This window comes from Artemia sp. Qi Xiang Cuo, chromosome 6 (assembly GCF_049724085.1).
Source record: "Artemia sp. Qi Xiang Cuo chromosome 6, ASM4972408v1, whole genome shotgun sequence".
Taxonomy (NCBI): Eukaryota; Metazoa; Arthropoda; class Branchiopoda; order Anostraca; family Artemiidae; genus Artemia; species Artemia sp. Qi Xiang Cuo.
In genome coordinates, this window is record NC_142799.1 from 69,835,893 (window position 1) to 69,853,344 (window position 17,452).

Below are 17,452 nucleotides of genomic sequence, written 5' to 3' on the forward strand. Positions count from 1 at the left end.
GCCTATATAAACACATGTGAGGCCTACACAGCGAGGCCTATCAGACCACAAGGAATTTGGAATTTTGAAAAATTGGGTCTTATAACATCCACAAGCCTGGTAAAATTACTGTATAGCAAGACCAGAAATAAGTACGGAAGGTCGCATTGGCAGAAAGACGTTATTTAATCATGATTTGTGTAGATCATAAGGCAATCGAACCACAGTCCCTCCTATGCTTATTTCCAAACAAAAAACATTGTCTATAAACTTATCTCAGGGGAGCTTTATAAGGAACCATCACGATCAGCTCATAAAATACTTCTGGCCGGATGACTGCCTCTCATTCTTTGCTTTACTTGCAGCATTCATCAATGAAGTCAAACCCTCCAAACAGTCGCCTGTACCTCTGAAATTAGAGCACTAGATCAGCCGATACACCATTAAATTGCTTGATCTAGCTAAGAAATAATAGTGTTGTCCTTTTAACTGTCCTTCCCCACACTACTGACAAACTACAACCTCTAGAAATGATAGTCATGGGGCGCCTTAAGGACTACTACAACCAGGAAGCCGCAAGTTTTATGACTGCCCACAAATGTAAAACTATATCAGTGAATAACATTGCTGAGCTGCTGGGGAAAGCATATCCAAAGGCTTTCACTCCTGAGAATATAATCAGTGGAATCAGAGCAAGTGTTACCCCACAATTAGAGATGTTTTCAAGGATTATCAGTTCTTCTCGTCATATGTCTCTGACAAAATGCCTACCACATCTAGTGAAGCACTTGCCAGAGAAGTTTCTATGCTCAGTGCAAGTCCTCTGCGACATTTAGACTCCTTTAACATAAACCCTGAAACAGACGCAGCACAGGTTCTGTCTCTAAATGAGAAGCAAAGGTCAACAGATGATTCGTTACAGAGATCGTCCATGAAAAACCCTTTCCAAAAGGCTCAAAACGAATAAATCATCAGGAAAAAAATATGAAAAAGTCAGAATTGCTTACTGACACCCCCATGAAAGAATGCATTACTGCTGGGATAAAAGCTGTATCTGCCAAAAAGCCCTAATCCTGGAACGGAAGAAAATCAGACAAGTGAAAAGACTAAAAAGAAAAAGGCGCGTCTCTCGCAACAAGAGTTACAGATAGAGTGACGATTCTGACGTAGATGATCCTGTATACAACAACTCTTCAGCCCCAGCAAAGACATCGAAGACGAGCCCCAACCAGAACTTCTAATTTGACACTGAGAATATCAAGGCTGGTGATTACATTCTTATTGAGCTGAAGAGCAAGAAAGGGAATTCTGTTCACAATATTATCATTATCAAAAAGTAGCAACTGAAGAACTTAAAGTACACTTTTGGAAGGAGACTGGAGCAAGAGACTTTGCGCTAACTGAGGAGGTGGAAAAATGGCGGAGTATTTCTAATTGTCTTTTTCAAGGATGGTATTGAATGACTTACTTTTGCTTTCGCATGCTCAGCAACTTCTTATCGCTTGAATCAACTCATAGAGAATTAAACAAGTCAAAATCAGCCTATCGTGGGCCAGTCTCCTATCTGTACATTGGACCGAAAAGCAATATTGAAGATCGAAACGTAAATGTTGATATTGCAAACGATATTTGGAAATTTCTGTTTGTTTCCAGCTTTTTTAACCATCTACCAGTTAACATACAACAAAAAATTCCAACATACGAAAAGTTCTCGCTAATATTTAGCGTAAATTTGAAGTTCTAGGGGGGGGGTAGCTGCCCTCCCCTGCCCCCCCCTTCTCTACGCCCATAGAAACTATAAGTGCATTTTTGGGCTTACTCATGTTGAATCCACAAACCATGTTTTTAATCCTGTTTTCCTTAAACTACTTAAAATTCCAACACTTTGTACTTAAATTATAGTAATTAATCATGCTACTTTGAATTGAAGCACAGAAAACGTGGACGGAAGAAAAAAAATAAGGCAAGATTTTTATCACTTATGTAAGACCAAATCACGTTTATTTTCATACTTAGAGTTTCATTAAATACCATTAGTTGTATCCCTGGTTACCTTTTAGAAGATAGTTGATAGTACACATTTAATATTCCCCCCTCCAGGCCCCACTCCTTTGAAATACTAAGGAAAAACTTTTATACAGATATTGTAAGATAATATTTTCAATGAAAATGAAAAGCCACCCTTTTCCCACTTCTGATAGAATTAGGTTTCTTCATTCACAACAGAAATACAATTTTTACTATTTACAAACGCTGTACTCCTGAAAAAAATAATGTTTTTGCTAGCGTGCAGCATAAGGTACAAACCAGTTTCATCAACTCTAATGCAATAATAAGAATAAAAAAAAAAACTAGAACCTTTTAACAATATCATTTCCATATCGCACCGATACCACAACCCCCTTACCATTACCTCCCTGTCACCCCATCGCCCTTCCTCAGTGCTACCCCAACTCCCTATATCCTCTATCATAACAAACGATCGCCCAAAGAAACTTTCGAACAGCATTCTTCCCCCTCCCTACCTGCAAAAATCGAATTACCCATCTTTTAATAAAAACTCCTTTACTAATGGTAAAAGTCAACAGAAGTTAATGGTTGTTTGCTAATTTAGACAGTTTGGCCGTGAATATTTTTAACTTCACTTGACTTAATGCACCTGGTGGTGGTCCTCCGTAGAGACATGTGACTCCTCGCCTCCAATAGGAACGTCTTCTGCAAGCGTGACAGCTTCTTTCAGATCAGATAATTGAGAGGTACTGGGTAAGGCTGTCATTCCATCCGGAGCCTTCTGCAGGGGCACTTTCAGCCATGCACAGGGGGATCAAAACCGAAGTGTACCGGCGGGTGTTTCTGCTGGCGTGCAGACCAAGGGACCAAACCACCGCAGGGTTCGTGCAGCGCGCTGATGAGAATTTGGGGGTCTGGTCTGTGAGTGTCAGTAATCGGGTATTCGAGACAAAGTCGTATCACCTGATCACTTCAATTCGTCCCAGGAACTTTGTTTGGACCATGTGTATGGCTTCACGAACAGAAGCAGCAGCCAATGGGCACTCAGCGCCGTAAAGGAGCAATTGAGTTACCGTGGTAACATTTTTAAGCTCGAAGGAAATTAAAGACAAAGGAATGTAAAATGAACATTTCACCAAGAGAAAATAATTTAGCCTAAAATTAAATACAAGGGTATTAACCTTTAATCTATAAACTTGGGGCCACCTTATGCAGCCACCAGAATTAGAAAATGTGTTACCTTCCATAAGAGAATCTTCTATCCTTATCATGGTCTCCGAAAGTATCCCAAAGACGAAGAGATACATTCACTCCATCCACTTCCTCCCACGACCGTTCCAACACCTAAAAAACAAATAAATAAGAGAATTTCCAAAATTCTCGGCACTAAATTTTGGTTAGGGATTTAAAAAGAAAATTTGGATGAATTAGTACAGTGCATTATTGTATGCAAGACCGTATTCAGAGGAGGGGTTAGGGGGTTTGAACCCCCCCCCCCCTGAGATGTTTTCAGACTCGTAAAAACGGAATAACAATGCCAAAAAAAACATTTTTGATGTCTTTTTAAAGTTTTGTATCCCCCCCCCCACCCCGAACAAAAATCCTGGATACGGCCCTGATTGTATGTGTATTTCATTAGGGCTAAATCTTATCTTACGTTAAAATAGCAGAGTAACATTTTTGGCCTATTTTATTAGCCTTCACCTCCCTTTCGAAAATAATTTGATAAGGCAGGTGATTACCCTATTCCTTTTTTAAAAAATAAGGTTTTCTAAAGCGACCTCTGCAACAGACATTAATGATAAGGTCAATAATACCCAACTACGTGTTGTAGTAGACACTGCATGCTTCGTCTACATTTTAGTCTAGTGCTTCAAGCCACACAACAGTCAAATCTGAAGATAAACGGCCAAAATTGATACATGACATGTAATTTTCCTAGATTTCAACGTCGCATTTGTACAGCAGATGTGGAAAACTGAAATGGCAAATTGGTTTGAAAAGCTTGTATCAGCACTAACTTGTTCCCGACCATTGTCTACTATTACTTTGTCTTTTTATCTTTTGCCAGCTTTCTTTTGCTATCTTGCAGATAGGAAAACTTATGTTCCAATCTCCCATCTTTTGTAATGTAAAAAAACATGCTCAAATCCCTTCACTGACTAGTCATAAATTTTTCCATTTGGAATTTGAACAGCATTCGAATCAACAAATTGCCAACGGGGTTCGTCTACTAATTTGTAATTTGTCTACTAATAGTATGTTTTTGCATCATTCGCCAGATTCATCTCACAGATGGAAAAATATTGGTGCAACCTTCCATCTTTTCTAATCTTAAAAAATCATGCTTAAATCCCGTCACTGATTAGACATAAATTTTTCCACTTGGAATCTGAACAGCATTCAAATCAACAAATTACCAGCGGGGTTCGTCTACAAATTTGTAATTTGTATACTAATAATATGTTTTTGTATCATTCGCCAGATTCATCTCACAGATGGAAAAATATTGGTGCAACCTTCCATCTTTTCTAATCTTAAAAAATCGTGCTTAAATACCTTCACTGATTAGTCATAAATTTTTCCACTTGGAATTTGAACAGCATTCAAATCAACAAATCTCCAACGGGGTTCGTCTACTAATTTGTAATTTGTCTACTAATAATATGTTTCTGTATCATTCGCCAGATTCATATTACAGATTGAAAAATATTGGTGCAACCTTCCATCTTTTCTAATCTTAAAAAAATCATGCTTAAATCCCTTCACTGATTAGTCATAAATTTTTCAACTTGGAATTTGAACAGCATTCAAATCAACAAATTGCCAACGGGGTTCGTCTACTAATTTCTAATTTGTCTACTAATAAGATGTTTTTGTATAATTCGCCAGATTCATATCAGAGTTTGAAAAATATTGGTGCAACCTTCGATCTCTTGTAATCTTAAAAAATAATGCTTAATTACCGTCACTGATTAGTCATAAACTTTTCCATTTGTAATTTGAAAAGCATTCAAATCAACAAATTGCCAACGGGGTTCGTCCACTAATTTCTAATTTGTCTACTAATAATATGTTTTTGTATCATTCGCCAGATTCATCTCACAGTTGGAAAAATATTGGTGCAACCTTCCATCTTTTGTAATCTTAAAAAATCATGCTTAAATAACGTCACTGATTAGTCATAAATTTTTCCACTTGGAATTTGAAAAGCATTCAAATCAACAAATTGCCAACGGGGTTCGTCTGCTAATTTGTAATTTGTCTTCTAATAATATTTTTTGTATCATTCGCCAGATTCATCTCAGAGATGGAAAAATATTGGTGCAACCTTCGATCTCTTCTAATATTAAAAAATAATGCTTAAATCCCTTCACTGATTAGTCATAAACTTTTCCTCTTGAAATTTGAACAGCATTCAAATCAACAAATTGCCAACGGGGTGCGTCTACTAATTTGTAATTTGTCTTCTAATGATTTTTTTGTATCATTCGCCAGATTCATCTCAGAGATGGAAAAATATTGGTGCAACCTTCCATCTCTTCTAATTTTAAAAAATAATGCTTAAATCCCTTCACTGATTAGTCATAAATTTTTCCATTTGTAATTTGAACAGCATTCAAATCAACAAATTGCCAACGGGGTTCGTCTACTAATTTCTAATTTGTCTACTAATAATATGTTTTTGTATCATTCGCCAGATTCATCTCAAAGTTGTAAAAATATTGGTGCAACCTTCCATCTTTTCTAATTTTAAAAAATAATGCTTAAATACCTTCACTGATTAGTCATAAATTTTTCCACTTGGAATTTGAAAAGCATTCAAATCAACAAATTGCCAACGGGGTTCGTCCGCTAATTTGTAATTCTTCTTTGGGGTTCGTCCACTAATTTGTAATTTGTCTACTAATAATATTTTTTTGTATCATTCGCCAGATTCATCTCAGAGATGGAAAAATATTGGTGCAACCTTCGATCTCTTCTAATTTTAAAAAATCATGCTTAAATCCCTTCACTGATTAGTCATAAACTTTTCCACTCGGAATTTGAACAGCATTCAAATCAACAAATTGCCAACGGGGTGCGTCTACTAATTTGTAATTTGTCTTCTAATGATGTTTTTGTATAATTCGCCAGATTCATCTCACAGATGGAAAAATATTGGTGCAACCTTCCATCTTTTCTAATCTTAAAAAATCATGCTTAAATCCCTTCACTGATTAGTCATAATTTTTTCCATTTGGAATTTGAACAGCATTCAAATCGACAAATTGCCAACAGGTTCGTCTACTAATTTATAATTTGTCTAGTAATAACATGATTTTGTATCATTCGCCAAATTCATCTCAAAGATAGAAAAATATTGGTGTAACCTTCCATCTTTTCTAATCTTAAAAAATCACGCTTAAATCCCTCTACTGATTAGTCATACATTTTTACACTTCAAAGTTAAACAGTAAAGCCTATAACCCGGCAAAAAGGCGAACGGATTCGTCTACTAATTTTTGATTTGTCTATTAATAATTTGTGTTTGTATCTTTTGCCAGATTCATCTTACACATAAGAAAACAGTTGTTCCAAGCTTCCATCTTTACTAATATATAAACAAATATAATATAAATTAAAATATAAAAAATGATATTTAAATATGAAAATCATATTTAAAATGAAAATATAATATAATGTAAATAAGAATATAAGAAAGTCCTGCCTTAAATCTGCACTCTGTTTAGTCGATCACAAATTTTACGCTCGAGAGTTGAACAGTGTTCAACTCAACAACTTACGAACGGGATACATAACCGACGTAGTAGTCGCCGTTATGTTGATTTTATCCATAAGTGAGACAATAGTTTGGCCTTGCCATAAGCATCCTCTTTTCAGGGTCAATCTACACAAAAGCTTTGTTATACAAAGAGCATTGGAAACTTATAAGAGTGGAAAGTGGCACTTGTGTCAAAAAGAAAACCATCAACGCTATCTAGTTTGGTGGCCTTGTTGACCCTAAACTGCTGCAAATTAGTACTTTCAGATATTTTGGAACGCATCAGATCGTAAATAAAGCAGAATTTTGTCACCACCTCAGTCAACTTAACCTGCCATGATTTTATCAAGTCAACCCAGGTATGGCTGGGTATCCGGTACCCGGCTGACTGACAGTATTTCAATCAGTAAGTTGTACGAAAATGTGATTCAATCCTGCTTTCTATGGCTATAATGAGAGAAAGGTTGAGATGGCTAGGACACGTTCTGCAGATGAAGGATGACAGATTGCCGAAGATTGACCTTTTGGCCAACCGTCAAGGGCTAAACGGAGAGCAGGTCGTCCGCGGTTGGGGTGGGAGGGTGTAAATAGGGAGGATTTGAATGCATTGGGATGGAAGAGGAGCGTGCGTAACTGTGTTGGTCTCAGGCGGCTTGGTGCTGCGGTGAGTTGTTAGTAGTAGTTAGAAGCAAACTAGGCCTACTTTGGGCAGACTAGATTTTGGCCTATAGTAATTCTTGAAAAAACAGAAGAAAATTATTGATTATCACTTATTGTGAAATTTTAGCTGTAATCTTACAATATTGCAGATTAATTATATCAATTATTCAATTCTCTTTGAAATTTTCTACTTTTTTAATGAACTTGCCAGACGCTACACTGTTAATGACCTCAGTACTTTTTAATCCCTCTCTTGCCATGTTAAATCGCCAAAGATCCAATTCTTAAAAATTTCATTCTATATGATGTTATACACAAAACTACACCTGTCTGCGTCTGACATAAAACTGGGGGACAGTTGTTGTAAAGGCATTATTAGGCCAAAACATACAACAGCAACTGATTTGAACAATGCATAGGCAGGGGCGGACACAGGGAGGGGGTGGTCTTAAGGGCACATGCACCCCTCAGAAGGTCGGAAGTTACCATAATTACAGGGATGTAGGACAAAAATACCAATCGGGGAGCACAAGTTTGCTTCGTGTCAAACCCCTGTGTATAAGGGGATTCTTCAACACAAATTACCAGAGGAATTACTAAAGAAACTGCGTTCTTGACAAATTATTGATACCCTGATTGGTCTTAAGTTTTGTACAAAAAAAAACAATCAAGTTCAGCAGAAGGGAGATCTTATATCCAATGGATGCACCGTAAAACTCATACAAACGTACAAACTCGTACAAACTGGATTTACGAATGTTTTAATGAGCATTGAAAAAGAGATTTTTTCATGATTGGTTAAAAAATAACGGCACACAGAAAGCCATATACGATTGAAGCCTGCATGCGCCTCTTGAACAGAAAATCTTCTAGTAGTCAATGCCTTTAGCTTGAAATTTAAAGTGCAAATATTATAAGGTATAATATAAACAAATTGGATTAATTGAAGTAACACGGTTAGTACAGAGACCTCTTAGAGAATTCGTGCAATAACTTCAAGCTAAATATATAAGGGGTTACACATTTTTGGAGATGGCTTCAGACCCATTCCGAAAATATCAAATTTTCTGAAAAATTCTCTGTTTGCTAAAAAAAAGAAATTTGTTAAAAAAAAGAATATGTGTGGAGACCGCAAGGAGACGGTTACTTAAGTGAAAAATCGAATTAACTTTTGTGGTTAATCAGAGAGGAAATATTATATTACTTTTTCGCCAAGCTCTTGGAAAAGACAAAAAAAGTTTTGTTTGATAAAGTATTTCGTAATCTTTGTCCTGTGTCAATTCGGGCCAAAAATTTGTTTTTTGACATAGAAAAAGCAGTTAAGAGTGATGGCGTAAGAGGCAAAATATCATTATAATTAGTCAAGCTTTGAAAAAGCACTAAACATGTAAATTATTTGACAAATATAGGAAATGGTGAGGAAACAATATAAATCTTAATATTTTGGTAAGAATCAAGGGTCCAAAGGCTTCCACTGCTCAGTTATTTGTAGGCTATCACATTTGAGTGACATGGCACCCATACTAGGATGCAAATTATTATCAAGCCAAGTTAACAACACTAGGCGGAAAATTGCTGCGCTTAGCTTAATAAGCTGCCAAACGGATCTACAATTTTTGAACTGTCTTCTGACGAAAAATTTGAATTGTTCTAGCAACCCAAATGCGTTTTTTATTCTTTGCACTACATAGCTCTAGCTGAAATTCTTAGAATTCCCATTATAAACTGGCGATTCCAGGAAGAGTCCATATAGAAGAAAATGGATTAGACCAATCAATAAAACCTCTCGAATTATCACAACCGAAGATTAGTCCTGAAACTTGAGCGCTTCGAAATGTTGAAAAATATGGTGGGAAAATATGGTCCTCGCGTCTATTAGTCCTTATTCAATTAATTTTCGTTATTTTTGGCGTTCAGTAAGAAATTTAAATTATTGGGTTTGTGTCCCAAAGTGGTATTATAACTTCTTTTTTTTAGTACTTAAAAGCTCAATGAGCTACAATACTTCCTTTTAGAACTAGCTTTGCGAATATATCTATAAGGTTAAGCTTTAAAATCTTTTCGTTTGTTTTAAAGGTTCTTTGGGGTTGAAAGAATTTTTTTTCTTATTTTTGTTTCACAGGAAATTAATATTGCTGTCCAAATCGCATTCAATAGAGCAGAATAATTTCGTTGCTTGAAGCAGTGACTGTAATTAAATGCAACAAACTCTATTGAATTGGAACCGTATATCAAATAACAAGCTCCATGGATATCTGGTTCCATCTGACTATCTAGGGCTATAATGGAAAGGGCTATAATGAAAGAAAGGGTAAGAGGGCTAGAACAAGTCTTACGGAGAATAATTTCCCAAAAATAGTACAACTTGGTAAATCAGCCGAAGCCAAACAAAAAGACTGACGGCCTGGAACGGGACAGAAAGAGGTCATAAGAAAATATTTAAAGGTGCTACAACTATATGTGAGGAAGCCAAGAATTGACCTCCAAAGATAATGGGGTAAAAGAGTCATCACAGCTGTGTTAGCCTTGCCTCTCTCTTTTTGTGACTTCGAAGTGACTCTAAGGATTTAGAGCGAGCATACCTTTTCAACCCTATAGTTTCAAGTCCTTTCAAAAGTTTGCACCAACATTTAAATTCTAAAAATGTCATCCATTATAATTGCATCCTTAAGATAAGCCTGTAAAATTATGCTTAAGAAAAAAAGGGAGTAAAGAGACAAAAGAAGAGAAAAGGAGATCGATTCTATATTTATTAGAAGGCATCGTTCAAGCGGAGATGCGCATGTTTGGCCAACGCAAGGCGCGCTAAAATTGTTGGTTTTTGGTACATTTGTTTCTGAGAAGTATATTTTTTTCAGCTTTCTTTGGCATAAATAGAACTTTGCCATTGCAACACTGGCTGCGTGATTGCAATCATGTTCCTCTTCTTATAAGTAATTTATCTCAGACGTTGCGCAATTTTAGCCATTCAATTTTCTATAAAAAGGACAGTCAGACTACCTTTTTTTTTTCTTTTTTTTTTTTTTTTTTTTTTTTTGTTTTTTTGCATAGATCCGCAAACAGGACTTGTAAATGGTCACGTAATACAAAAAGAACAGACAGCAAGTCCATAAAATTTCATTTAGGCTACTCTTGATATTCCTATATAACTTTTCTACTTTGATTTCGACTATGTGATTGATTCATTTGCCAAATCAATTACCTGCGGAAAACATTTTTCACTTTTTTGTAGGAAGATAAAGCATTAGCAGCACTTAATTTATATCATTATAGTAGGCTACTGAATGTGCACTATTATATTATATTACATAATATATATATATATACATATAGCTAGCACTACATATAGTATTGTGGTACACAAAACAAATTAGAAAGCATAGGTGAGTTTAGGATCTTAATAGGAAGCAATAGATGGCGTCAACGCTTTCTTTTTTACAACTGGAATTGGTTTTACAGTCTTATTTTTGACAAGTTCGTCGAAAACAAAATGGAATTTCTTTAGTGTTGTTTCTTGGTTTCAATATAAGCAGGCCTCCATCCCATTTATGTCAGTTTCAAATTTTAATTTCCGTCATAAGCTAATTTCTGCAACTTTTAATGCCACACACAGTATAGTGTGTGACATTTAGTTCTGACATGACGTCAGAACTAAATCGAGCAGAAATTAGCTTATGACGGAAATTAAAATTTGAAACTGACATAAATGGGATGGAGGCCTGCTTATATTGAAACCAAGAAACAACACTAAAGAAATTCCATTTTGTTTTCGACGAACTTGTCAAAAATAAGACTGTAAAACCAATTCCAGTTGTAAAAAGAAAGCGTTGACGCCATCTATCGCTTCCTATTAAGATCCTAAACTCACCTATGCTTTCTAATTTGTTTTGTGTACCACAATACTATATGTAGTGCTAGCTTTATAGGTATTTTACTTTAATAATTCCACTAGGTAACACTATACTGTGTGTGGCATTAAAAGTTGTTTTTATCTAAATTTTATCTAAAATAAATAAATGAATTTTGTCTCGATTTCTATCTTTTTATCTCTTCACCTTCGTATTCACTTTGGGGTTTGACATTCCGGCTTCTGACTCTTTAGTCACTGAAACACAGGCCTACAACACAGGCTTACGTATAGGGAACCTACTATTCCCCATAAGTAAGTAATGCTAAAATATCACCGGCAATCTTTCTAATGACATTCGGAACTAGCGAGAAGTAGCCACATTGATATTGGTGAGCTGGAAAAAATAGCTAGACCTGGAGAGTGCATCTAGCTTACTTGAGGAAAGTGTTTCTGACAGAAATCCCCCCTTTCGCATTCTGAAGTGTTTAGGGCCAAATTCAGATTATATTACTCTCTACGATTATTAATAACCGAGTGAATTTCCTTGTCTTCTTTATTTCCTACACCTATAGTATCAATAAATCAATAGAAATTTCAAAAAGCTTGCAGAATCCTAACCAAGACGCAAGAACACTAGCTGTGAAAAACACGGGCCTGGCAAAAACAACGGCCGTGGAGTCGGTGAAATAAGTTGATCAGGGCAATGGAAGCATTATAATGTAAATTTTAATCTAATGTAAATTTTGTAAATGAAAATGTAAATTTGTAATATAAATTCTGTAAATGTAAATTATAATGTATATTTTGTAAGAGTAAAGGAATGTAAGCTTTAAAACAATCTACTTATTCAGCTGCAATAGTTTCCAGTACAGGCAGCCCAACAAGCCAGCTTCACTTTCTGCTGAATATTCACGAATTATACTTTTTGTTGTTTATACGTGGCTTTCTCTCTGAGGGTATCAACCACTTCGAGAAACATTCTTGATAATTTAGTCTTTCTCCAGATATTTAAAAAAAAACACGGAAATGATATAAAAATGTTGAAGGCAAGTTCTTCAGGCTCTTCCAAGAATATTACTTTTTGTGTGTATGTGTGCTTAAGTACTTATATTGTTTATAATTGCTTATGGCTTGTCAGGTCCATTTATGGTGAAAAAGTAGATTATTTGAAATGCTGCTTTTTATTTACACATTTTACGTTACAAGTTTATATTAGAATTTACATTTACGAAATTTAGGTACTTGTGTATTATAAAACCACTCACTCAAGTTTACGCTGTGTAAAACTCCATACAAAACCGGTTTCATCTTTAGTTTATTTCAGTTTAGTGTTATACAAGACAAAAACAAGCGACATAATAGATGGGAAATGTATAATTTGGGCTATATATTTGCACATTGGGGGGTTGGGGTAAAGTATTTGGACAGTTTGAAGCTAGAAAACAATTCTTACTTCATAATATGCAGAATAACATAAAAGTTCAAAATAGGGATACAATCCTTTTTAACAGACAGTGTATAGAAATTCACAAAAATACCAGATATTTCGGTCACATATACAGTGACCGTCATCAGTAGTAAAACATTTTTTTTTCACTACTGATGACGGTCACTGTATGTGACCGAAATATCTGGTATTTTGTGAATTTCTATACACTGTCTATTAAAAGGATTTTATCCCTATTTTGAACTTTTATATTATCGTCATGGAAAGGCAGTGTGGTCTCCGAAATTATCTACAATATACAGAATAATTGTACCTAATATATTTTGCATGCAGACCCGCCACACTTTACCCCTCCCCCCTAATTTGCAAATATAAAGCACAGAAATATTATATTTTCATCATATTTTGTGAAATTTCATTAGGATTGAGCGTCAAAGAAACAGGTTCTAATTAAATGAAGCACTTGAGTGAGTGGCGTAGCTAGGGGTATATTCCAGACCTCAATCATCATTACTGATCACTAATTATTTATTATTAATTTCAGTCTAGAATGGAAGATAAAACACAATTAGCCCCCAAGCACTCATTATACATAAAAGGGGTCAACATTATAATCCGTCCTCCAATTATAACAATACTATTTGCTAATAGTTTTTTACTATCCGTTGCCCTGGAACGCAAATAGTAGCGAATAAGTATCATTAATGATAGTTGAGTTCTGGAACGGATTCAAGTAAAAGCCATTGCACGTGTTATGGTCACGTGGTTAAAGTGCGTAGCGACAAGGCCAATTTCAAACGAGGGGTTTTCCCGAAATCTTTAACGGATCGCACGTGCTTCAAACTTGTGAAGCCGATTATAACCGTGAAGTCTCAAGTTAAAAGAAAGCTTGGACTTTGTTAAATTTTGTACACAAAAAGGAACTTGTTAAGCTTAGCCCATAAATTATGTATAAAATGACATCATCACAATTTTCCTTTTACAAAGATGAAAGTTTAAGGTTATAGATTAAAGTCAATTACAACAAATGACAGAAAACAAGCCTTGTGCGCTATAATTGATAAGAAATGAATATGGATTATTTGCACATTCTTTTCGGCAGAAATATGAATCTTCAAAAGTGAGATATTTAACCAAACAAACAAGTAATTAAATCAAACATGGCTAATACCCATTGGCTATGGGCCAATCTGAAAAAATCACGAGATGCAAAATTTATAAGATTTGAAGACCTGACAAATATAAAGTTCGTCAGCATTAGCAAACAGACTTGAGTTTTTCCAATTTTCCAGTACAACACCCATTTCCCTGTGCATGATTTCGGTTCTGGTGCATTACACGGACACTTCTAAAAAGTCATGGACCTATAAAACAACAGTTTAAATACAGCAAACGCAATAAAAACCATTCTTTGCATTCCATTTCACAATAGCGGTCTCTTAAAAATAACCAGTCTGGCGGGTTTCGTCTCTCATTAGTATATTAAAGTGTACGTTTAACGCACCAGTACCATCATTTCTTCGTAAAGTCAAATTCCGGGAGTGGACTACGACCCAAAGATTCAGAACTAGAGGGACCATGTGCGAGGGATATACCCCTTTAGAAAAAACTAATTTCAGCGAATGTAGAGTATATGAGCAATATTACAATTGCAAATGCCACCATTCATATTGTGAGCTACATACAATTTGTAATGCCTTCAGCCATATTTTTGACACAATAACTGGGAAACTAACGACCTAAAAAAAAAAAGAAAAAAAAGAATTTGGAGTCTGTAGATTATTAATACTGACTCGAATTCTTAAAATCCTAGAATTTTTCGAACTTGTAGACCTTAAAACAGTGGACTCCCATTCCTTCGTGTTTCGAATGAATGATGCTGACTCCGACTCCTAGATTTTTGGTGCCAAACTGAGACTCCTGATTTTTATGATAGTCCATAGCATATAATATGTACAAAATAAAATACATATATTTGTATTTTTTATGCAAATAAAATACAAAAAAGACATCGTCACCATCACGCCTAAAGGTCGTATCTGATCACACTTTCAGATAATTGTCAAACGCCCATTCACAAAAGAGATTTTACTAATATCAAGATTTAGCAAGCACTAATTTCGGGAGTTAGTTGAAACCAAACCAGTTCACAATAGATCTAGCTAGCATTCAGAACTGGATCAAGCCAAGACTGAAAAGAAGATCAAATCGATTTGAACTTCTTTTTGGATTAATATGGAGTCGCTGTCGCATAATTTCATAACCGGAAGCCTTGCAGTATGTTTCTATAGCTGAGTTTGAACTCTGGGGCCCACATTTACACGCTGAGATTCAAACCCACTGCGACACAATAGGAAAATTTCAAATTTGCTTAATTTTTCACAGAATTTTCTGATTGGCTTGTACCCGAAGCTTATCCAGATACGAGAAAAAAACAGTCAACAAAAACAAAAAATAAATGTGTCCTGTAGTGGCGCAGTGGGTTTGATCCCAGCTTGATAATACGGGACCCAGCGCCCGAACTCAGCTGTAGCAACGCACTGAAGGGCTCAGAATTCGATAACGGTGGTGAGATTAAGCAAAAGTGTATCAATACCAATCTAAACAAGAAGAAGAAGAAGATAAATAAAAATCGAACAGTGACAATAAAAAGAAGTGAAATATTGGGAGGGGTTACTTGAGCTTGTCAGAGCTCAAAAACATCTGTACCAAAAGAGAAACAAGGACTATAGGAGATACAAACTAATACGTGGATAATAGTTGAGAATAATAGAAGAGATAATAGAAGATAATAGAAGAGAAAGAGAAACAAGATATGAGTAATATAACAAGATAATATAATATAAACAAGATAATATAACAAGATATGGATAATAGAAGAGAAACAAGGACTATAGGAGATACAAACTAATACGTGGATAATAGTTGATTTCGGTGTTCAAATTATCCATTGTAAATCTGATCACTAGCATCAGCTAATACCGGGTTTTGAAACGGGTTGAATTTCAGTATTGGTGAAATCTCGTTGCGAATAGACCTTAAGCTCAAAGAGAGGATCAGCAGAGTAACGTAGATCAGGAGAATCAGAGCGTGATTGAATGTACGTTGCCCTGCTGATCCGTCCTTTGAGAATAGCTTAGCAAAGGGCTTCTGACAGAAGTTTGAAAAGTCAGATGCGACCTTTACGCACGACGAAAAGAATATAAAATACGAAAGCTACCCCAATGAGGAACATCCGCTTAGCAGTGAGGGAAGGTATAAAGAACTTGTAGCTGGGCCTGATTCTATCCAACCAAGGCCCTATCCAGGGGGAGTACCTGCTTTAACCCCCCCCCCCCATAATTTTTATTCGAATTGTACAAAAGTAAAAAAAAATCCATGTAAATAAATTTTGTTGTGTTTCGTAACGTTTTTTTACAAGCCCCTCCCCATCCGAACCAAAACCCTGTACACGATCCTGTTCCTATCTATGACAAATTTCGCAGTAAATTAGCACCAATTCCACACTCCTGTAAAACACCATGTTTTCCAATCGTTATTCAGATAGTAAACCAAATTACAGATTGCTTTCGTACCACACAATTAATCTAAAACTTACAAGCATGAAGATGAAATATCAATTCGTGTCTTTACTACCACTAACAACTCAATGCAGCACCAAGCCGCCTGAGACCGATACACCTGGGCACACTCCTCCTCCACCCCAAAGCTTCCCTCCCTCTCCTCCCTTCCCTCTCTACACCCTACCAAGAAGTTCTGATTTCCTTTAAATCTTTTCTCACGACCCCTTCAGACCCCATTCGGGGACGACCTGCTTTTTGTTTGGTCCAAGATGGATGGCCAAAAAGAACGATCTTTAGCAATTTGCCATCCTGTGGGCTTTGACAAATAAGAATTTTGATGGGGGAAGTAAAAACATTTATTTTTAAAAATCTACACGCCATCCTTTTAATTTGATTCATAGAGGTACCGTCTCCTGTGTTCAGCTTACCCTAGACTTCAAACCTAATAAAAGCCAAGTTTACACCAAAATAGAGTAAAATAAGCCCTTCCTCCAGGCTGCAAAAGCTATGTGGGAAAAATGGAGCCATTTTCCCCTTATTTTTCGGTTTTTGTATATATGGCACCCATTCTCATAAAGGGGTATTTACTAACCTCTTTGTATATCCTGTATTGATCAATAGCCCAAACAGTTGGAACGTGGGTAGTAAGCAGCTGGGATAAAGAAACTTGTTTGTTGCATGCTCTGGCGCATATCAGACGCGTTTTTCCCACGGCAGTGTCACCAACGACGACACACTTCACAAGCTCCTGATGAGGGGTTTCATAATCCATAATTAATTTATTTAATAAGCATCATGAATAGACCTGAAAAAAAAAATTAACGTTATATATATTAAAATCTAGCAAATGATTGTATTTCAAGCAGCAATCGGGACGATGACGGGGCCATGCACCACCTATACATTTCAAAAATCATGATACCCCTCCCCCTAATAAGCCTGAAATTTAAGTTTTGTTACTCAAAATTTTACGCGTATTCACCTAAAGGAAGCTTAAAAGGCTATTAACTTGGGTTTCCTTTTCGGGTCGTCCTTAAGGCTTGTTTTATACTAACTAAAAATATTATCTGTATAAAACACCTTTTATACAATGCACTACGTAATTCCAATACTACTATATATTTCTTTGCTCTTAAAATCCATATAAATATGACGTCATTCATATAAAAAATGTTTTT

The 17,452-nt window shown here is 35.9% G+C and overlaps 1 protein-coding gene across 3 annotated transcripts in view; it reads right to left on the reverse strand.

Moving 5' to 3' along the window:
* RhoBTB (Rho-related BTB domain containing) overlaps positions 1-17,452 on the reverse strand; it is a 182,699-nt gene that overhangs the window by 131,078 nt on the left and 34,169 nt on the right. For 2 of the 3 annotated variants that reach the window (XM_089091189.1, XM_089091190.1), the window contains exons 2-3: positions 16,867-17,022; positions 3,230-3,333 (exon numbers count right to left, since the gene is read on the reverse strand). In XM_089091189.1, coding sequence (XP_088947315.1) covers positions 3,230-3,333; positions 16,867-17,022 — 260 coding nt within the window. Of the gene's footprint in view, positions 1-3,229; positions 3,334-16,866; positions 17,080-17,452 lie in introns of all 3 variants that reach the window. The other variant, XM_089091191.1, reaches the window with a different exon arrangement.